Source organism: Diabrotica undecimpunctata, chromosome 8 (assembly GCF_040954645.1).
Source record: "Diabrotica undecimpunctata isolate CICGRU chromosome 8, icDiaUnde3, whole genome shotgun sequence".
NCBI lineage: Eukaryota > Metazoa > Arthropoda > Insecta > Coleoptera > Chrysomelidae > Diabrotica > Diabrotica undecimpunctata.
This window is the reverse complement of record NC_092810.1, coordinates 9,670,465-9,695,141: the sequence shown is the minus strand read 5'-3', so window position 1 is coordinate 9,695,141 and position 24,677 is coordinate 9,670,465. Positions and strand designations below refer to the sequence as shown.

General features: G+C 33.6%; 1 protein-coding gene across 1 annotated transcript in view; it reads right to left on the bottom strand.

Annotated features, from left to right (window-relative positions):
* ear (ENL/AF9-related super elongation complex transcription factor) overlaps window positions 1-24,677 on the bottom strand; it is a 49,608-nt gene that overhangs the window by 21,963 nt on the left and 2,968 nt on the right. Inside the window, exon 2 of the mRNA XM_072542447.1 lies at window positions 980-1,209. Within this exon, the coding sequence (XP_072398548.1) occupies window positions 980-1,209 (230 nt within the window). The remainder of the gene's footprint in view (window positions 1-979; window positions 1,210-24,677) is intronic.

Genomic DNA, 24,677 nt, shown 5'->3' with positions numbered 1-24,677 from the left:
AATAAAACAAACTAAAGGCTCATCAAAATGTAAAAATTCTGTTTCCACTCAGCAAACAGTGACCAAAATAAATGAAATTATGCGCGGAGATCGTCATATGAGCATTCGGATGATTGCTGATACTGTAAACGCCGATAAACTGTCAGAAAAATTTTACCTGATGAATTGAACATGAAGAAAGTCCGCGCAAAGTTGGTCCCAAAGAATTTGACCCCCTACCAAAAGCTCGTCCGTCAACAGATCTGCTCAGATTTTCTTGAGAGGTTACATGAAGAGCCTGAATTGATGGAAAACATCGTCACTTGCGACGAAACCTGGATATTTAAATACGATGTTGAAACTAAGTGACAATCCATGCAATGGAAAACTCCTGCATCGCCAAGAATGAAAAAAGCAAGGATGTCGAAATCAAAATTTAAAGCCATGCTAATCGTTTTTTTCGACGTTAACGGCATCGTGATTACTAAATGGGTTCCAGAGGGCCAAACTGTAAACCAAACTTACTGGTTGAAAGTTTTGGAAACGCTGCGAGAGCGAGTTCGTAAAAAACGGCCGGAGTTGTGGAAAAACAAGCCGTGGATCTTGCACCAGGACAACGCACCTGCCCATAACGCGCTGTCTGTGAACCGTTATTTAGCTGCTAGAGGTATTCCGGTATTCGAACATCCGCCGTACTCGCCTGCTTTAGCACCCTGTGACTTTTTCCTGTTTTCGAAGATCAAGTCTGCCTTAAAAGGAATCCCCTTCGAGTCGATGGAAGAGGTGAAGCGAAAAACGGCGGAGCTCCTAAAAACTCTAACAAAAGAAGAATTCCAGCATTGCTTTGACCAATGGAAAGGTGTGTGGCGAGGGAAGGGAAATATATCGAAGGAGAGCATTCGATTGTAGAATGATTTTTAAAACAGACCTCGTATAGTATTATACCCAAAAAACCCATTTCCAACCTGGCTGAATGATATCTAAAATTTCAAATACTTACCCCTATTGCTCCTCCTTTCAACAGCTTACTTCTAAATTCTTCAGACGGGCTGGAAAATGTGTGTTTTTCTTTTTGTACTCTATGAATCGAAGGGCCTGACGAATGAAGATAAAGATCATAATCAAATGTTATCCTTTTCGGTTCTTGATTATTTTTCAGGTATATATCGATAGGAATGATAAAACCGGCATAGCCAGAGGCTCTTATCGAAAACGGCGGATCCTTTACAACTAAAAAATAAAATATATTTATTTTATGATACACCGTTGAAATTTTAGTTTAGAACACTATAGCAGTACACCCTAGAATATTTTATATACAAGTTATTCCGTCTAGCAAAATGAAAAGATCGTAATATATCTTTATATTAGAACACCAAATTTTTAATACGAGGATTTCTTAATTGAAGTTCTATCATAAAATTTAGAAGTGGTGCCAATATTAAATATATTCATTATTACATATAGCAACAGTCCCTTGGATGTTCCCATCATTCAGGCAGTTGCCCCTATACTCTTGATGCTGGAGGCATAATTCCACCTACTCATTTCGTCTTCAGACAGCCATTAGAGTGGTGTAGTTGCCGCTGAGTCACTTTCAAATATTGACGATGTAAAAAAATGCAGAGAGAACAAAATGAATATTATAAAAAGTAGCAGAATCACACCAGGAATAAAAAATTAAACACAAAATTGATACGACAAATAATCTACGAAACAGAATATGAATTTTATGTTCATATTTTATATCATTAAGATCTTTTTATAAACAATTTTTTTTTCTTCAAACTAAAAATAAAAAAGTTTGATATATGGTGCGGACTTAATTGGACACAATGTATATACATATTTTATTATATAAAGTAGAAGAGAGGTGTAAAGCTGTGTTATAGAGGTAGCACCTTTTATCGGAACGACCCTATCGAGACGGGTCATAGCCGGGTGATGGTTCTTGATAACTGGTCCTCCTAAGACAACTAACTCTCACTTATGGCTCCTGCCATAGCAACTGCATTAGTCTGCAGGCTAAACTAAGTGAGGCGTAATATGGCGAAAATTCCACCGAGCGATTGCCGGTATAAGCAATTCCCCGTTTACTGGCCAACAGTTTCGGGTAGGAGCTAGTAAACGGTAAACGCCTTTGTCCTGGAGTTGGGAAACTGTCTTCAAAGGCGGAAGAACCGTGGAAGCGGTCAACGGCATAGAGATGAGGAAGAAAGAGAAGACATCTCATTAAAGATCCGGATTGGATAAGTCCTAGTAAAAGCGCCTCAATCGGATCTCCGGGAGGAGCAGTTACACATATAACAAAAAGATTAAAATGCAAAGAAGACATCAGAATAGGTACATGGAACGTGAAAACTATAGCATAGGAAGGTAAAATCCATAATGCAATACAAGAAATGGCACACATGAAATTAAATATTCTGGAAATAATCAAAATGCGTTGGCCAGGTTCAGGAACCGCAAATATCGGGGAACACCGCGTTTACTATTCTGGAACAGATAACGGTAAACATGAATTAGGTGTTGGCATTATATTGACAAAAAAAGTGGCAAAATCTGTTGACAACTTCATCCCAATATTAGCAAGAATGATGCTCATACAACTGAAAGCAAGACCAATCGACATCAATATAATTCAAGTGTATGCACCTACAACAGAAGGAACAGAAGAAGAAGTAGAAGAACTATACCATAGCATTAATTAAGTCGTGAAAAGGTTGAAAAAGCAAGATGTCATGGGTGACTTCAACGCCAAAGTTGGGGCCAGCAAAACATCATTTGTAGTTGGACCATTCGACTAGGAAACCGGAGCGATCGAAGAGATACATTGGAGATTTCTTCGGAAGCAAATCAATTAGTAATAATGAACACCTGGTTTAAGTTACACAAAAGGAAATTGTACACCTGGAAATCTCCACAAGATTCTGTGGGAAGGATTGTAAGAAATCAGATTGATTACATGCTAGTAAATAAGAGGTATAGGAACAGCTGTACATCTGTCAAAACATACCCAGGGGTAGACATAAATTCTGATCATGTACCAGTTGTAGGTAATTTCAAAGTCAGAATGAAGAAGGTTACAAGTAAGTCGACAAAGATGTTAGAAAATTGAAAGATCCCACTGAAGGTGAGTGAAAGCCTCTATACAAAGGTGCTAAAAGCAGAAATGCAGGGACTATAGAAATATATAAATATAAAAAGAATTTACCGGAAATGCGAAGAACAATTTGCACCCAATAAGTTTGGATTTGTGAACGCCGTTGGTCGAGGGAAGCTTTATTTAGCGTGCAGGTATTGATGGAAGTGCTGAAGAGGACAGGGATTGACGGAAGAGACCCAAAAATAATAGCTAATTTGTATTGGAATCAATCAGCGGTGCTCCGAATATACAGATCAGGTCAAAATCTTAAGGGGAGTGAGACAGATTGAAGGAAAAAGGGACCCAGGATGAAGAAGAATATCCTGGCTTGCTAACCTGAGAGCACGATATAGAAAGACCTCAACACAGCTATTCTGTATAGCAACCAACAAAGTCATCATAGCCAGATTGATCGGCAACGTTCGAAAAGGACAGGTACCCTAAGAAGAAGAGAGAAAGAGTTGATATATAATATGATGGTGAAGGTCTAAGCCTGTGCCTCTCAGAATCTGCTCCCTCAAACTTAATAGGCTTCGACTTATAAGAAATAAAAAAGAAAGACCTCAAAGAAAGCAGCAATCTTCCAAAGATCATATTGCCTGATTCGGCTGGATTCGGCAGTAAAACTAGCCGGCAAAATCCGAAGTAATGTCCGCGCTAATTCAATTTGAAGAAGCCGCACAAAAAATGAACTAATTCTATAGATTTTCTAGACTGCTTACTCTTGCAATGCTTACTGGAAGGTGATTACAAACATAATAGTCAGATCAATAAAATGTAAGTGTAGGAAGAATAGATTTATATCATGGTTAGGCCATTATAATAGTAATAAACATTGTGTAGTTAGGCAATGAACAAAACTCAACCTAAATTGCGAGAAAATAATCCTACAACTTGGAATAAATTCAAGACAAGTGTTAAAATAATCCGTAACAAGTTGAAAGCAACCAAAAATTCATACCTTGTTCCTTAAAAATATGTATATAACAAACAAAAAAATGTTAACGGTACAAAAACTCTTAAAAACAACATTTATTTCACCAACAGACGTAAACATCAATAAAATCACAAATAAAATCGCTGAAATGTATCGTATCCGTAATAAGGTATACCTAGGAAACGTATTGTCAAATAATAAAAAAGAATAATATTGTGTTTGGGTAGATTAGCATATTATTGTAGTGGACGGGAGACAAAAACTAGTCACACGTTAAGGCAAGCGCAGGTCTGGACTGTCCGCAAGTGGTTTTTAATCGAGAGTGTCGCAAAGTAAAAATATAAATTTTGGTAATAAAATAACCAACTGTTTTTTTACTCGAATTTTAATTTTAATTATTCACTTTGCTCTAGTTTAGGGGACATGGATCTCAATTATAAAACAATATTAAACCAGATTGATCGATTAGTTATCGAAAGAGGAAAATTTCTTATAATAATATGAACTATTAGACCGGAGAAATTAGCAAAAAAGTCTTTTTCGTGACAATCTTTGATACAGATATCTAAAAATTGCTTTTGATAAATTTGGTTATAGCAATATATACTAAAGATAAAACGTCATTTTTTACTTATAAACAATATATAAACAATGTAAGGTAAAGACCGGTAAATTATATAAAAATACTGACACAATTTTACGGAAAAAGCATGAAAAATCCTTAATTTTTGAAAATTATTAATAACTAAAAATGCACACAGCTGTATACGTGGAAATCCCCTCAAGACAGATCCGCGAGAATTATTAGGAATCAAATAGACTACATTTTAGTAAATAAAAGATTTCGAAACAGCTTTACATCTGTCAAGACTTATCCTGGAGCAGACTTGGAGACCACGTTCCACTGGTGGGAGTATTTCGAGTCAAACTCAAAACAGTGCAGAAAACGAAAGCACAATCATATGACCTACGTATGCTGAAAGACCTTGATACAAGGATGAGAGTCCAAGTCACGTTAAACGAGCAAGTGACTGCAATGTGAGACGAAGCGAACGAAGAACAAACGATCCAACATATTACAGAAATAGTGCAAAATGTGAAGGATAAACACTTAAAGACAAATAGATTAATGAAGAAAAAATCATGGATGACAAATGAGATCCTGAAGTTAATGGACGAGAGAAGAGAAGCCAAAAATGACCCAGACAAATATAAAACCATAAATATATTAATAAGAACGAAAATCAGAGAAGCGAAAGAAAAAGAAGCAAGGGAAAGATGCGAAGAAATTGAGACTCTGCAGTCAAAGTACGATAGTCACAATGTACATAGGGGAAAGTTAAAGAACTCACAGGGGGACTAAGACGATGGCAGAAATTAAATATAACTGATTCTGACGGAAACATCATCTTGGACAGAGTAAAATAAGAACGTGGAAAGAATATATAGAAAAACTATTTGAGGACCAAAGAGATAACACCTTTGAGCTAGAAGAAGAAGAAAATGATGGACCCAGAATATAACAGCAGGAAGTTTATTCCGCAATAACACAGTTAAAGGATGGCAAAGCGGCAGACCCTGATAATATACAAGCAGAACTACTCAAATTAATGGACAAGGAATCAATAGCAATAATCGCAAATCGAATTTCTCGACTAATATGAGATTTTTATCATAACGGATTCCGCTTTCTCGTTATGGTAAGGTTTATGTTATCAGTTATATTTGATCAACTTTTATGTTTATCGCCTATAAATTAACAGAAACCTTGCATCTAATTTACAAATAAGAGTGTAAATCAGATTAACTTGTAATAAACCTCAGATATAAATTCGATCCATTTATAATTTACTTTAGTTCCAATTTCAACACTCCGTATTTGAAGATATACAGTGTGTCCGTAAAGTATGGAATAAAGTCGATATTTCCTAAATGAAAAGCCTTTTTAAAAAAATCTAAAACAGTTCTAAATCGGCTCTTTTTTTAAATGTAACACCCTGTATTTTAGGACATTTTTAGATCGATAAAAATGAGCTGATTTCAAAAAAGGATAATACTGTGGGGTCTAACGGATATAATTTAAAAGATATGCGCTTAGAAAATTAATTTTTATTGATTTATAATATTAATATATAATATATAACAAGCGAGTCTTCTACAGCTGGCGCCGCTTCTCGCATCCTAATTTCCAGCGTTTTCTGTCGAAGCAATCTTCAGTTGTTAAATCTCTGGCGGTCATTGCATCGTCGACATCGTCTATCCAGGATCGTCTTGGTCTACCTCGTTTTCTTCTAGTTGGCGGAGTCCATTCTTCTATTTTTTTTGGCCATCTATTTTCAGGCATTCTCTGAAGGTGTCCATACCAGTTAAGTCTTTTGGCTTCGATTGTGTCTATTATGTCTAGATCGATTTCCATTTCTCTTCGAATATCTTCGTTTCTCACCCTATCAAGTCTAGTGAGCTGGCAACATCGTCTCCAGTAGTTCATTTCCATGGCCTTAATTTTGGATTTGTTTCTTTGGTTTATTTCCCAGAGTTCGGCGCCGTACAGCCCAATACTTTCTATTATTGTTTTATAGATTCTTCTTTTATTTTCTTTTGTTATTTTTTTATTCCATAATAGTCCGTGTAGCTGTCTGGTGGCTGATCTTGCTTGGCCAATCCTGGAGTGTATTTCTTCGCTACTTCCTGCTTTTGATGTTATTTGGACTCCCAAGTATTTGAAATTGTCTGTTGGTTTTATAGTTCCCATTTCGATTTGTACGCTTTCTGGTTTTTCTCCTACAACTAAGTACTCAGTTTTTTGTATATTAATTGTGAGGCCCCATTTGGTATACTCATCTTCCAGTTTTCTAAGCATGTAGCCTACATCACTCTCGTCTTCAGCTAGAATGGCTTGGTCGTCAGCGAAGTGTATCGTGTACAATCTATCATCTCCGATTGGGATGCCCATATTGCAGCACTTTCTTCTCCACACTGAGAGTGCCTCATTTAGATATATTTTGAAGAGTGTAGGTGCTATGCAGCAGCCTTGCTTTAGGCCCTTACTAATAGGAATTTCTCTAATCTATTTCCAGTTTTAATGTTTGCCGTCATATTTTTGTAGAGTTGTTGTACTGCTTGTATATTTATTTTGCTTATTCCTTGTTTTTCCATTGCTACCCAAAGCATTGAAAGTGGTACACTATCGTATGCCTTTGTCAGATCTATAAAGACTATATAAGTTGAAAGGTTGTGGGCTAATCTTTTCTCGATAACTTGCTTTAGAGAGAATATTATACTGTCCATACAGGATCTGCCTGCACGAAAGCCATTCTGTTCTTGAACATCTGTCATCTCTTTTTCAATTTTGTTTTTTATTATTTTTCCATACAGTCTTGAGAGTGAATTTATGACACTTAGCCCCCTGTAGTTTGAACAATTCTTTCTATCTCCTTTTTTGTAGATGTTGTTAATATGTGCTTTTGTCCACTCCGGTGGTTAATATTAATAAATTATAAATAAATTATAATAAATAACTTGAAAGTAATCCAGTAACATGAATTAATCTTAAATGTTCGAATTGTAGCCCTTGTTGTATTTGACAGTAACCCAAACGTTGTACAAATTCTTGTATAACCTTTTTTATGCTTTCTTGAGAAATATTATTTATTTCTTTACGAATTCTTGTTTTTAAGTCTCCAATATTTGCAGGTTTCGTTTTATAAACAACACTCTTTGTTCTTTAAATGACCCCACATAAAATAATCCAAAGGATTGAGGTCTGGCGACCTCGCTGGCCATTCAATATGTCCACGTCTTCCAATCCACCTGTTCGGAAAAATTTCGTTTAGGTACCTTCGAACATCTAAAGCATAATGCGGAGGCGCACCATCCTGTTGAAACCATAAACTTTTATCAAAACCTCCAAGATTAATTGTACTGCGGAATAAATTAACTAAAGTAGGTACGAGATACGAACTTAAAAACTGAAGGTATGCTGGCCCGTTTAAATTACCTTCGAAATAGTAGGGTCCAATGATTTTAGTTCTTACGATGCCAGCCCATACGTTTGCCTTTTGCGGGTATTGTGTATGATGTTCCCGCATCCAGTTGGAGTTTTCTTTTGCCCAGCATTTACAATTCTGACGGTTGACCTCGCCATTTAATTTGAATGTAGCCTCATCAACCAAGAGAGGGTTTCGGTGGCTGTTATCCATCATTATTTCGCAAAATTGTATTCTTTTATCTGGATCATCCTCGTTTAATTCCTGTACAACTGTACATTTTACTTACTTTACTTACTTTTACGTACTTTGTGTACCGTTGTTTAGCAAACATCGAGATCACTAATAACCTTACGAACAGAAGTGTGCGCATCTTCTTCAAAAGCAAGTAGAACATCTAATGTATCATAATTTACAGAGGGACGACCTGATTTCCGTGCATTTTCAACCGTACCAGTTTCTCGAAATTTCTTTTTCAATCTTACTGTTGACTGCGTGATGGGTATTTCTGGATATTTATCATTAAATAAATTACACACTTCCATCTGAGTTCGCGATTTGTCTCCATACCCAATCATCATGAGTATTTCAATTCTTTGCTTTTCACTCAAATTCATTTCTACTTAAAATTAATTCTAAGCAATAATACAGAACATTCACGAATTAATACAATTGTACTACTTAATTGTTATTGAACGTTATTAAAAATAATTACAGTTTACCAAAAACTAGAAGTAGGCTACTTTTTTGCAATTGATAATAAATCATTTATTTTCTAAGCATATCTTTCAAATTATATCCATTAGACCCGAGTATTATACTTTTTTGAAATCAGCTCATTTTTATCGATCTAAAAATGTCCTAAAATACAGGATTTACATGTATGGTATGGTACATACAAATGTTACATTTTAAAAAAGAGCCGATGGCGTCATCACTGTAATGTGTATCACCTTGTATAATGAAATTTTATTGTAAAATGTAGAACATTAAATTTAAAAATCGACGTGTTTTAGATTTTTTTAAAAAGGCTTTTCATTTATAGTGTATTTTTATGTATGAGAGAGTAATAAAACAATAAATTATGTATGCAAATCCCTAAACTGTTGATACGGGTGACTCAATGAAAAACAGATATTTGTCAACAAGTTTACAGAAGTATATAGGAAAACAATTTTAAATTGAGTATGACCACCAGGTATAAAGGTTGGAGCAGAATAGAATACAATAGTTGTGAGGATTACTAATCCCTAACTAAGGTTGCCAGTGTCGGAGTGATGGAGGTTAACAGGTACTAATGAATTTGCAAGAAATGTAAGATGTTTATTTTATTGGTTATATATAACCAATAAAAGTTTAATAAGTACCTACCTATTTGCAAAATAAAGTTTAATTCTTTAGATAAAATAAAACGTTTTATTTTATCTGAAATGAGTGCATTCCACGAAGTAAGGGTTTCAACAATCAAACATTTAATTCTTTAATTCCAGGAATCTACGACAGTAATTGACTAGATAATTACCTTCTAAACTTATTCCACAGAAAATGTGATAGTGGGTTTTTCCATTTTGTATATAGGAAGGTCCAAGTGGCGTATTCAAAATTCTTAACAGTTCACTAAAAGTAAGTACTTCAGTTGCAAGGTGCAGTTTATTGTGTATACTAGTGTTATGGAAAATTTGGAAGTGCCGTGTAAACGCCGAAAAATTGGTCCTCTAACAGTTAATGAAAAAACATTAATATTTAATTGTTTTAAATCATTTACAGACAAACGTTTATGTGAAAGTGTTGATGAGACCGTTGAGTTAGTTAGCAGTACACTTGGTGTTGGGAAATCTACGATTTACAGAGTTATTAAAGAAGAGAAATGTGGTAGTTTTCAAATGCCACGTAATGCTCCAGGGAAACCAAAATTTCAAATAGAATATCATTTTAAAGAAGGACTTCGACGGAAAGTGCATGAATTCTTCTTTAGACAAGAATTTCCAACATTGGATAAAGTTCTTGTCTCAGTTCGAGATGACAAGGATTACCCAGAAATGAGTCGAAGTACGTTATGGAAACTTTTAAAAGAAATAGGCTTCCGCTGGAAAAAGAATCCCAGAAAGTCTATTTTATTAGAAAGAAGCGATATTGTCATATGGAGAAGACATTTTCTAAAAACCATAAAGGAAATGAGAAACCAAAAAAGAAAAATATTTTATCTTGATGAAACATGGATCAACGAGGGTCATACACCAAATAAATTTTGGCAGGATGAAACTGTTACAAGTCAAAGGCACGCTTTTGTAAATAACTTATCTACTGGTTTAAACCCACCATCAGGAAAGGGACGCAGGCTGATAATAGTACACATTGGCAGTTCAGACGGTTTTGTTGAAGGTGGTTTATTAACCTTTGAATCAACTCGTACCGGTGACTACCATGAAGACATGAACGCTAATGTCTTTCAAGAATGGTTCGAACAAATGATAGATCTTCTTCCTAAGAACTGTGTAATAGTAATGGATAATGCAAGTTATCACTACAGACTTATAGAAGGACTGCCCACAACCAAGTGGTTAAAAAAAGACTTGCAGAATTGGCTGAGTTCAAAAAATATTACGTACCATCCCGGATCTATAAGAAAGGAACTTTATTCGTTGTGTGCCCTTCATAAAGAAAAATTTAAAAAATACGAAATTGATGAAATTGCCAAAAATCGTGGAATGACAGTACTTAGATCCCCACCATATCATTGTGAATTAAACCCGATTGAACTGGTATGGGCACAGATAAAGAGTGAAGTTTCAAGAAAAAATACCACTTTTAAAATTCATGATGTTAAACAGTTGTTTTTGGAGGCCGTAAATAATGTAAAACCTGAAAACTGGGAAAAGACAGTAAATCACACTATTAAAGAAGAGGAAAAAATGTGGAAGCTGGACAATATTACTGATAAAATGATCGAGCCAGTTATTATAAATCTTGGTTCTGAAAGTTCATCTTCTGAATCTGATTTGGATTTGTAACAAGTAGCTGTAAGTTTTATATTAATATTTTTATTCATCTATTTAACATACCTTAGACGGTTTTAAAAACTCTTTTTCTCTTTTGTAATTTTTAAAAATTAAAAAAATGTGAATTTTTTAAAACCCTTTTTAAAGTAGGCCAGTCAGTTCTAATATAGTGTGTGATAAAAGAGGTCACTTTTGTTTACATACACATAACACTTTATAACACTGAAATAATTCATTTATTTTTTACAATTATTCAAAGTAATTTTTCAATTAATCTTGAGCACGCCCATGGAGTGGTCGGAGCTACCAGTTAAAATTATGCTAATTACTCTCTCGTTCATAAAAATAAACTATAGGAAATATCGAATTTATTCCATACTTTACGGACACCCTGTAGAGTATTTACTAAAACCTATGAAGGTTATTCTAAAGATGTATAGCCATAGGAATAAAATTATCAACTAAACTACACTGAGATATATGTCGAATATACACTATCTGCAATATACTGTATTGACAATACAAAAGTATAAGAGAGGACTACACGTATTGAAGAGAGACAGCATTAGAAGTTTCTACAAGTAGGAATGAATCACTTAACGAAGAAGGATACTACTGCCAAAGGCTAGATTATCCTGTTATTTGCCACTGCTAAGTTTAACAAACAAGTGTGTGTCTTTCGATTACATACACCAACAAACTGTGAAAATAGCCCCCACCCCCCTCATAAAACAGCTATTTGAAAAAATATATGTACTAATTTGAATATTTTTTTCACATTATTTTTGAATCTTTTCCTCAAACAATGTGCAGAATCTGTAGCCATCCCTATATCTCTTATAATGAATGCTTCTTTTAATCAAGGCTCTCTCCCCTCGTCCTGGAAATTGGCTTCGGTTACTCCTATATTCAAGAAAGGAAATAAACTTATTTGCAATAATTATCGTCCAATCAGCCTGGTTCCTATTGTCGGCAAGGTCATGGAATCGATTATTTCGGAAGCTATGTCTGAGTTTCTTCTTCAAGAAAATGTCATCCCTCACCAACAGTATGGCTTTATCAAAGGTCGTTCAACGATCACAACTTACTTCATTGTGTTAATGATTGATCATTATCTTAAAACAATCAGAATTGTGTCGATGTAGTCTACTTAGACTTCTCCAAAGCAAAATTGGATCACTATGGTATCCGCGGAAAGTTAAACATTTGGATTTAAGATTTTCTATCCGACAGATACTTCAGGGTTCGTGTTGGAGAAGACCACTCATTAGATAAGCCAGTCAAGAGTGGAGTCCCACAAGGATCAGTACTTGGACCGCTACTTTTTTGTGTCTACACTAGTATCTTGCGCTCATTGTATCCAGTAAGGTTTCCATATACGCTGATGACACGAAATTATATGTGAATCCAACTATTAACCAACATGTTCTTCAACACGATCTTGATGCAATATTCAAATGGTCCTCAGAATGGTTACTTCCGCTTGACATTGAAAAATGCGTTGATTTACATATCGGCAAAAATAAACCATCACTGCCATACTTTATTAATGGACATCCCTTAAACTCGGTAACCTCCCACAACGATCTCGGAGTGATAATTAACCCTTAAGTACCATGGCGGGGTCAAAATTGACCCCCCGCGTTTTTAATGCCATGTTTCGCTACCGAAACATAGATTGAGCATTGCGCGCTTTCTGCTAATCTTCGACCGGTAGGTGATTTATCGATCTACGAAAATTCCGTTAGTTTATCTGTTACTACTGCAGAGTTAGGCACGCATAGGGTCAATTTTGACCCGCTTATGGTATAAGTGTTTCTAGTGCAATTAACGAGTAATTTGAAATGGCGGGGTGTAGTCGCAATAAACGTCCTCTGACACAGAAAGAACTTGAAGAGGAGGGACAAAAAATTATGGACAATGGACTAGATAGTGACAGTGAGTTTTTAGACCAGGCTAGTGAACACAGTGATCACGAAACAGACAGTGAAGAGGAATGGGACGATGATGACAAAAAAATTTTTTCAAATTAATAATTCCGAAACTGGTAGTGAATATTCGGATGAAGAAAGTGATATAGCTGACACAAGGGATGTGTTTTATAGCAAAAATAGGTACAAGTGGTCTAAAACTTCTCCCACCTTTTCTCGTACACGTAAGCATAATTTATTTAGTCATTTACCTGGTGTTATTGGAAAAGCTCGAGCAAGTATGCCAGAGAAACCAGTTGATGCTTGGGAATGTATTATTAGCCACGATATATTGCAAGAAATTCTTGAGAAAACCAATGAACGAATAACTAATATGGCTTCTAAATATAATTTACACAATTTATCGTGTCAATATACCAATCATCTTGACATAATTAAATTAAAGGCCTTCTTAGGCTTATTATATTTAGCTGGGGTATTTAAATCCAATAATGAAGATTTAAGGTCTTTATTTGCTACGAATGGTACTGGCCGTGATATATTTCGAGCAACCATGTCACTAAACCGATTTTATTTTTTGCTTGGAAGCCTTTGTTTTGACGACCCAGCTACTAGACAAGAACGTATTGCGCACGGAGATAAACTGGCAGCTATATCCAATATTTTTAATATGTTTATAATTAATTGCCAGTCCAATTATAGCTGTGGTGAATATCTCACAATAGATGAAATGCTTATTGCATTTAGAGGAAGGTGCCAATTCAGGATGTATCTCAAAAATAAGCCAGACAAATACGGTCTGAAAATGCAGTGTTTAGTAGACTCTAAGACACATTATTTGCTAAATGGTTTTATATATACTGGAAAAGATACACGCAGAGCAAATCCAAAAAGTTATCCATCCCCACTCTAGAAGTTTTGACACTTATTCCACCAATTTCTGGTACAAATAGAAACATAACAGCAGATAATTGGTTTTCGTCCATTGAGCTCATAAAAGAACTGAGAAGCCATAAAATTTCATATGTTGGAACTCTTAAAAGAAATAAAAGAGAGGTTCCTGCTGAATTTCAACCCCAAAAAAACAGGCCACTTAATTCTGCCTTATTTGGTTTTACAGGAAGCGAGAGCCTTGTATCTTTTGTTCCTAAGAAAAATCGTGCAGTGTTGTTAGTGTCAACTATGCATCATTCCAATACAATGGTTAATGGAAAGCCAGAGATTATAAATTTTTACAACGAGACAAAAGGTGGGGTGGATTCATTGAATAAGAAATGTGCATCCTATAAAACTGGCAGAAGAACTCGTAGATGGCCTCAAGTAATATGGTTTCGCATTTTGGACATTGCAGTATTAAATGCTAACGTAATTTTTAATGGAGTTCAGCAAAATCAAATAATGGAAAGAAGATTGTTTCTAGCCACTTTAGGTCAAGAACTTATTAAGGCCCATTTAACTCGTAGAGCTCAGCAAACTTGTTTACCGAGAGAAATTCGTAGTGCCATTTTTAAAGTTTCCGGACTTCAGGAACCAATGCCTGCCGCAAATCCAAAGCCACAACGACGAAAAAAGAGGGGAAGGTGTAAAATATGTCCATATTCCAAAAACCAAAAGAAAGAAAACTCATCGTGCGATAAATGTCGAGATTTTATTTGCAAAAATCATTCCCGCATACAGACGTTATGCATAAGCTGTGTTGAAAATTAAGGTAAAATCATGCTTGTCATTTTTGAGATACGAAATCTAAATCGATTTTTTTTATTTTAGGTAGGAGCTATGATACCTAGATTTCACCATTGGATATAAAAAAAACTGCACATTGTTATTATTTTTCTTATAATTCGAGAAAGTGCATAGCTATGTTAATTTGACTGAATACAAAAGTTTTTTTAAATAAAGTTATATCTAATTAACCAAATTCGTTTATTTTTATATAAATGTAAAAGTAGCTGTAAACAAAATAATTTAAAATAAAACAAGTTAAAAAAAGAATATTTTTTGATACAAAAAACAATGGGGGGTCAAATTTGACCCTGCCATGGTACAAATGTTACTGTTTTTGGCCATGGTAGTTAAGGGTTAATAGTGGTTTAAATCTGATCACATAGTGTCGGTGTGTAAACGTGCAAACTCGAAACTGTTTTTGATCCGTAAATGTTTTACACGTATATCTCTAACCTCTGTTAGTAAACTTTACTCAATATACGTTAGACCTATTCTTCAGTTTGCCGGGCCAGTGTGAAATCCTCAGTCGCGACAAAATTCTACTTGAAAATGTTCAGCGTAAAGCCACAAGACTGGCATACGGCCGTGTAAGACCTAACTATGAAGATAGACTATCCATGGCTCATCTTACGACATTCGAGCAGCGACGTCTTCGAGGTGACCTAATTATGTCCTTCCGTATTTTAAAACATACCGGTTTATCTCTGCGGTAGTATTACGAGGATATATTGATATTAAACTAGCCTTTGATAGACGGCGCTACTTGATACCGAATTGGTTTCGGCGTTGACATTTGTCATTCATGACACGACGTCTATCAAAATTTTAAGTTTTAAAAACAATTAGTTTGGTTTTTACAGCCGACAAAAGCAAGCAAATTTAATTTCAGACAGTTCCCCCTGAATTCGTACTCTACATTCAACTTTTTTAGTTAGTTTTGTTAAATTTACCAATTGATTTGGTATTTCTAGCTCTTTCATTGTTTTGAACATTTCTTTTCTATTCACAGAGGCGTAGGCTGCTTTATAGTCTATAAATATGTGATGAGTAGACTTCGGCAAATATGCATATTGCATATTTTGCATATTGTGCATATTTTATGCAAATATTTCATATTTTGGCCTATTTGTATAAAAGTTTGCATAAAGTGCATAAAAGTTCAGATTTTTATACTGTATTTGAAAATTTTTAAACATACCAATTTATTTCAATTCTTGTATAAAATTTTGTAGTCATTTTAATCAAGAAATGATCTAAGTACGTAATCTCTACAGGTACAAAACATTTACAATTTCAAAGAAGATCAATTTAAGTAGCCCTCAACATTCTTAGAAAGTCTCGGTCACTTAGGCATTCAGTTATTGGATAATCGCTAAGGGTTCGCTCATTTGCATTTTATGATCTAATCCCCAAATCTATTTACAATTTATTGTATCTTAACAGCAGGTAAACGGCTAATAGTTTTGTTCCTAATTTAGGGATTTTCCAAAATCTCCCAGTTTATTGAATTAGGTACCTAAACATTTCTAATTTGATGCTCAGATTTGTAAATCATTTTTGTTTTGATATTCAAAGCGTAAACACTCGTTGCGCGTAACAAAAAGGAAGATTGTGATTTTATAATGCCTAAAACAACCAGTGCTTCAACTTGGATTAAACCTTATAAAGAGCTGTCTATGGATATCGGAAAAATCTACTGTTCAGTCTGTGGCAAAATTGTAAGTATCTAATATTTTCTACTAAATATCTAATATTTCATACATACAGGGTGTTTCCAAATGACACTTACAACGTTTGACTGTAGATACTTCTCGAAAAATTGAACAAAACGATATAGTTAATGAGGGGTCAAACTTATTTACTTTTCGAGATACAGGGTGTTAAAATTTAAAAAAATTAAATTCTTTTAGTTAATAACAACAATAACTTTAAAACCAATAAACGTATTTACTTGAAATTTAGTACTCGTAGGTTGTTTTTAAATGAAAAATAGCTTCCTTTAGTGAGAAAAATTGTCCATGGTACAATACAATGGTGTGTATTTAGAAAAATTTTTCACCTTTACTTTTTGTTATGAAGTCAGCTATTCTAAAACACAATTATTTTTATTGTAATTGAATTAACAAAAAAAAAACTTTTGTTGAATTTTAAAATAAGTTATATGATGTATACTAATGGTTAGTAACAAAAACTAATTTGTGGATTAATACTGCATTTAAAACACTTAGCGAGTGTTTTTTTTCCAAACCAGTTATTTGATTAACCAAAAACACCTTGTATATTTTTATATTTTAAAGGTTGGGTTAAAATAAAGGTTTTTATTTTTATTTATAGATAGCATGTGAGAAGAAATTTCAGATAGACCAACATGTGAGAACTGCTTCACACATTGCAAAAAAAGGAAAAATAGGAGGAAAACATCAAACTTCAATGGCTAAATGTTTCCAATCTACTTCAAAAAAATTAGATGAGCAAAAAACTATTAATGAAGACTTGTGTCGCGCATTAGTGTCTGCAAACATACCGCTTTCAAAATTAGCAAATGTAAATTTTAGTTCGTTTCTAAAAAAATATTGCAAACTTAATGTTCCAAGTGATCGGTCTCTAAGAAGAAATAATGTGAACGGGCTATACTCGTCGGTGTTAATTAATTTAAGGAAGAAATTGCAGATAATTATTTTTACATATCTGTAGACGAAACCTCTGTAGAGAATATTCCTCAGGAAAGTATATTGCTCATTTATTGATTGGTGTTCTTAAAGAAGATACCTTACCAAAATCTCATCTTATTTCATGCCAGCAACTTGAGAAAACAAATGCTTTAACAATTTCGCGTTTTATACAAGAAACATTAGCAACTTTTTTTCTTCCGACAACTATTCCTTCTAATAAATTACTGCTTATTTTATCGGATGCTGCTCCTTATATGGTGAAAGCAGGACAAAATTTAAAAATATTTTTCCCAGATTTAATACATGTTACTTGTGTAGCGCATGGATTAAACAGAGTTGCAGAGGAAATACGAAAAAAGTTTCCTCTTGTAAATACAATGATATCCAGTGTCAAAAAAGTATTTCTTAAATCTCCTATAAGAATTCAACTTTATAAAGAAATGCTACCTAACATTCCTCTTCCACCACAACCTATTTTAACGCGATGGGGAACATGGTTAGAAGCAGCTAATTTTTATGCAGATCATTTTGTTAAAATAAAGAACATAATTGATACGTTAACAGATGAAAGTTCCCAATCTCTTTTGGATTCTAAACAAACTTTTCAGAGTAACTTGCTTCAACAAGAACTTTCTGTTCAAAAAACAATTACTCAGTTAGAATCACCAAAACTGTCATTGTTCGAAAGTACAGCATTAATAAAAGAATTTGCGTCATGTTGTCGGAACGTTAGAGGTAATATTGGAAAAGATATTTTAAAAAAATTTGAAGCTACTATGGAAAAAAATAAAGGTTACCATATTCTTTCTGAAGTAGTCAGTGTTCTAGGTGGAAATATTTCGGAAACAATTAATTTAGAACCAAATGTTTTGGTTAGTTTGAAAAATGCTCCCGTTACATCAGTTGATGTTGAACGAAGTTTTTCCATATATAAATATATGTACTCAGACAGAAGCCACAAGTTTTTGTTAGAAAATTTTGAACACCACTTGGTCATTTATTGTTACCATAATTCTAAATAAGTTTATTCATACTTAAAAATGATGTAGTTACTTAAAATAAATGTAAATCTTAATGAATAGTAGGAAATATTTAGTTATGTACACTTTTTTTTTTAAATAAAATTGTTACTATTTTACGATTTTTTATTTATTTGTATGCATATTTTGTAAAATATTTGCATATTTTCGGGTAAACACGTGCATATTTATGCGCATATTTTCTACATTTTTATTTGCATATTTGCCGAAGTCTAGTGATGAGTATCTATGCCATATTCCAGTGTTTTTTCTAAAAAAAAATCACGCGGCAATAGGTTACATCAGCAAAATATTAGAAATAATTCACCGTGATCATATTTTATAAGCTTACAACTTACTATGCTAAAAAATCACTACAAAAACGTACATTTTCTGACATAAATGTGGTAGTTCAAGAAATGTGTCGATTAATAGAGAAACTTTCCAATAATGTAATAAATCTACGAGAAAAAAATTTAAAAAAAAAATGAACCATTTGCTTACCCTTTTTGAGAATTTATACCATAGTCTAATACGCGAACGATGTAAGAAATTTACGGCTAAAATGTTTTTTCATAATATATTTTCTAGCCAACATTAATTGTGATTGTACGAAATTAATTTTTGGTTTTACATAAACTATATAACAAGATAAGAAAAATGTAACGAATTTACTGGCATAAATATTCAAACAACAATAATCATGTTAGGTAACCTTAAAACGAGTAATTTGCCTTCACTTATGGTTAAATGTAGTATGGTAGGGTCAAAAACTGTCAAGTAAGGTTTAAGGTCGCGTTTTCCTATAAATTAAATACAAAATATGCATGTTGTTATCGCGCAAAACAAAATACGTGCATAAAATATCAAACGACTTTAACTGCAAAATTACTATGATTAAATTATTATTAGGTGATTTTCGAAAAAAGTATGAAAGGTATATTAAATATAAACATTTTTGCGAATAGTTCGGTAATTTTGAAAATCGCAAAATCGATTTATTACCAAGAATCTGTACCCTGTAGAAAAAAATATTTCAAATAAGAATGTAGCTGATATAATTTTATACAAAAATATTTATAAGTATTTTTTGTGTAGAATGAAGCGTTCTCTTAGAAAAAACGTTTCAGAAATATTACTTAAAGTATAATTTCACTATTTGAGAGAGTGAGTCATCGTTTAAAGGCCCAGAAATGCGGAAAGCCGTTTGGAAATCCAGTGACGTACACTTACTTTTATTTTGACGTTAATTATATTTTATTTTTCAAATATTAATGTTCGAAATAGGCCACAATATATTTATTTACAAGTTTTTACTGACGTTTCGATCTCTATATCCAAAGACCGCTTCTAAAGATATAAATGATAGTTATATTTATTTTATTTGTTTATTATTATATATTTTTATAATCTTATATTGTTTATTTTCTTTTTTTTTTCTATCTTTAAAAACGGAATAGAGATCGAAACGTCAATGTACTAAACATGTAAATAGATATATTGTGGCTTATGTCCAACCTTCTCCCTAAAAATACAGAATGCCACAAACAAGCAGCTATAGAAAAATAAATATATCTGTCATTTGTATGTTTGAAAACGGTCTCTTTATAGAGATCGAAACGGCCGTAAATTAAACATTTGAATAAATATATTGTGGCTTATTTCCAACATTATTTCTAAAAATACAGAACGACAAGCGAAAAGCCATAGAAAATAAATAGTACTATCATTTGTATAATTGAAAACGGTCTCTGGATATAGAGATCGAAACGTCAATAAATAAACATATGAATAAATATTTTGTGGCTCATTCCCTACATTCCCCTAAAAATACAGAATGCCACAAACAAAAAGCTATAAAAAAGAAGTAATTTTGCAGAAAGTTTACTGATACCAACCGGCTGTCGCGGAAGTTAGGCTAAAACGTCTTTTGACGTGACCCGTCCTTAAAGAGTTACACAATGAAATTTTTTTAAAACAAATTTTAAGACAGTTTCCACACCACCCCAGAGGTATGTCTTGTGGCGCGATACTTTTTTTAAATGGGTGTTCGCCAAGAGCCATATTGTCTTATTAAATAAAATGAACAAAACACTTAAACAGTATAAAACAAAACAAAATAAAATCCTATAAAACAAAATAAAATTCTATAAAAACAAAATAAAAATAATGTTTGATGTGTTTAAACACAAACACTATACACACTTACTATGTTCTTCTCGTTTTTTTTTGTTTTTGGTTTTTTTTATGCTGATGTTCTTATTAAACTATTAGAAAATATTATTCGCTGTCTAAACCTGAAGATGCAGTGCTGCTATCGCTGTCATTACCTTCACCACCTGGTGTAATTATAATTGGCTCTAGTAAAACTTTGATATGAGTGTCAAGTTCCCACATACGATGTTCTTCTTTAATTATGTGGCCTATACATTTAGCCCATTTCTCTGAAGTTACATGGAGGATTGCTTGAATCAAAAGTTTCTTAATTTCGTTTAATTTGAACGTTTTGTTATTGCGTGCTACTTCTCCTTTCACTTGCTCCCAGATAAGTTCAATGGGATTAAGTTCGCAATGATAAGGTGGTAGACGCAGAACTGTGACACCATAATCTTTTGCAGTTTCATCTACAACATATTTAACATATTCAATTTTCCTTAACCGTGCAATGTCAAGTAGCTAAATTTTGAGCATTGATTCTTCGTATGCAATCCCCTTTTCTGTAAGCCATTCTTGAATCCTCCCTTTCAATTTCTTTAATAATCACCTGTTTTTTCGACTCAAATTGAAGAAAACCATCATCAAGAAACCCTGTATCACTTCCTATATGGGTGACGATTAAACGCCGTCCCTTTCCTGATGGAGCTTTTAATCCTGTATATCAGCCTTCTATAAATGCTTCGCGTTTACTTTTGACATTTAAATCTTGCCAAACTTTTCCAACTGCATGACCTTTTCCAACCTTGGTTAATCCAGGTTTCATCCAAATAACATATTTTGCGTCCAGTGCTGCGAATTTTGCGTATTTCTTTTAAATATTTTCTTCTCCGCACAATAATTTTATTTTTTTCTAATAGCATACTTTTTCTGTTGAGTTTTACATATCGAAAGTTCATTTCACGCATGGTCCTGGTTAAGACTCTACGAGATATCTTGGGTAAGGAGTCATCGTTTTCGAGCTCTTGAGAAATATTTTTCAGTGTTGAAATTTCACTCCGAAAATAAAATGAATGAATTTTTCGACGTATAATATTCCTTGTCTCGTCATCCAAAACAATGCTTTTCCTACCTCTAGTTTTACCTTTTTCTTGTTTTTTATTTTCCGATGTATTTTTAAGTACACGATAAATACAGCTAACGGCTACTTTTGTTAAACTGCTACAAATGTCGACCGCTTGGCTAACATTTAATTCCATTTTTTTGCCGACACTTCCTTCATAAACGTTTCGTATTATTACCTTCTCTTCGGACGTTAACATTTTCCGTCTCTTTTGCGGCATTTCATTTTTGGAATCAACATCAGAATTTTGCAGTCTTCTCTTGGAACAACTCGGTTTTTCGTCCAACTCCAATAAAACTCAAACCAAATAATCACAGAATATAACTAAAAATTTACTATAAAACGACAAACTATAACACTCGTATTATCAATAACACGTTTTATCAATAACACAAACTTATCGCATAAAATACCCTACCCTCAGAAACGCCAATGTGAATAACCTATTGTTGATGGGCACTCGCTCGACAAAAACTAGTTTTACGGCTTTCTGTGGAACTGAATTGAAACCGAGTTCCGTCGCTAATTCCAAAGTTGCCAAACGATTGAAAAATATTGTTTTAAAATATCGATTTTTATTTTATAAATTTAAATATGTAACGAAACGGAACATATAAATAAAATTTATTTCATTACAATTTTGTGCTTAATTTTTACTATTGAAAAAATCAGGTTTTTTTGTATTTTTATGACAGTAATAATCGCTGCGTGGAAGAATACAGGTTTTGTATGAGCATAATTACTACTTGTGAACAAGAATTGGCTACACTGTACGACAACTTCTGGTCAAGTCTACTATAGAGAAGCACAAATAAATATACTACTTTATATATTCTGTAATTTCTTATGAGGAAACGCAAATTGCAATCGAGAAAACAGGCAGTTTTCGAGGGCCGCTGTGTACATTTAAATTTGAGGATATTCGGCGTTTAAACTATGATATCACTCTTCTAAATTGAGGGTTTCTACTATAGGTTATCACACAAATTTTCTGCAAAAAGGCTTGCGACAGTTTAAAAGTTTGTAGAGAAAATGGGTTACTCTGGAAGCAGAGAAACTTTTCCGAAACTGGATTCATAATATAAGATTTCGTTGAAAAAAATAAAACCCTCCGTAACTTAGAAACAATTGATTTCTGAGTATTGGGACAATGAGAACTTTTGATCAGCATGAAACTGCAAAGTTTCAGAGAAATTTAAATGACACCACTTTTAATGAGACAAGTGTCGGGCTCCTTTGTAAATAAAAATTATTTTGTACATTATTATTGACTATAGGATGCACTACAGCCATGTTAACGTATCACTCAAATTGTTTGTGTTTTTATACAAAACAAATTTTGTAATTTTCGAGGCAACAAAACAGGGTTAGTGATCCATAAATAGTTCTTACAAATTTTGAACGGCCTCTCTCTTTTGCTATTTAGCTTAATGACTTTAGTGATATATGTATTATCACCGAGACCAAGAAAAAGAGAAAAGGAAATGAAGAGATAGGAGAATATATACATATCTACAGTGGAGTGAGTAAAGATAACAGAGCTAAGAGAGGAGTCTCTATTGCGATTCGAAAAAATCTTAAAAACAATATTAAATCGTGGACTGAAGTAAAGGAACAACTGCTAATACTAGAAATGAAAAAGAATGGGCACAACATCGTAATTGTCGGAGTGTATACCCCAAATGAAGATGCAGATCCAGAAAGTAAAGACGATTTTTACAACAAGATGAATGAAATACTCTCTAAAATTAAAGAACTGTGAAATCTTTATATTAGGAGATTTAAACAGCAGAGTAGGGAGAGAAGAAAATAACAGAGTCGGAGGAAGATATGGGAAACAAATAACCAATGACAACGGAATGTGTCTTAGAGATTTTTGTGAAACAATGTCTCACAAAATTATGAATGGGTTTTATCAACATAGAGACATCCACAAATTTACATGGATACAACCTACTAGGAATCTGCGCTCGATAATCGACTATGTAATCCAACGTCAAACTTCCCAGCTGAAAACAACTGTAAGGGTATACCTTCTTCTTCTTCTTCTTCGTGCGACTAGAATTACTCCTGTTTGTCTGCCTCTTATTCTGTTTCAGTCGTTGTTGATTGTACATTATCTTTCCACCTTTTGGGCGGCCTTCCAACGGGTCTTCTGCTATACGGCTTGTTGTTTTTACAGATGTTCGCTAATCTACCTGGTCCCATTCGGTACCATTCCCATATAGGAACCTCACTTCTGAAAGATACCAACCTATATATAATAATTTGTATCATCATCATCATCATCATCTTGGTGCTACAGCCCTTAGAGGGCCTCGACCTTCTCAAGCTTTCTACGCCATTCTATTCTGTCCCTCGCTTGCATTTTCCAGTTGCTGACTCCGATCTTCTCGGCATCTTGTGTTACCCCGTCCATCCACTTCAGCTTTGGTCTACCCCGTTTTCTCATTCTCACGGGTTGCGCTGTTAGAATCTTTTTTATCATGTTTGACTCAGGGGCCCGGGCTACATGTCCTGCCCACTGCAGGGGGTTTCACTTAATTATAGTGGTAATATCTTTACCACCAAACATATGCTGACTAATAATAATTTGTATATAGATTTAATTCGAAAATATCAGTATTTTAATTTTGTATTTAAGTTTATCAAAATTATGAACATTTTAGTTAAAAATTTGAAGAAAAAAAAATGATGTACTTAGGTAAAACTATTTTTCCCGATGTAATTGTGACAAAATTATTTTTTTGTACTGTTTGCAGTAAAAAATCAAACACCAGTGGTTAAGCAAATGGACAGAAATAAATTCTGAATCCAACAATTAAAAAAATGGTACAAAATAATTTGATAAATCATAAAATTAAACACAAAAATACATACATGTTAGTATTATTTATTCTAACGATTTTAAGTAAAATAATTTTAATAATGTAGACATTTCAGAAATATGTAAACTCAAAAGGTTATTTTAAAAACATACCACCAAAGCATTAAATGTATTGGTCTA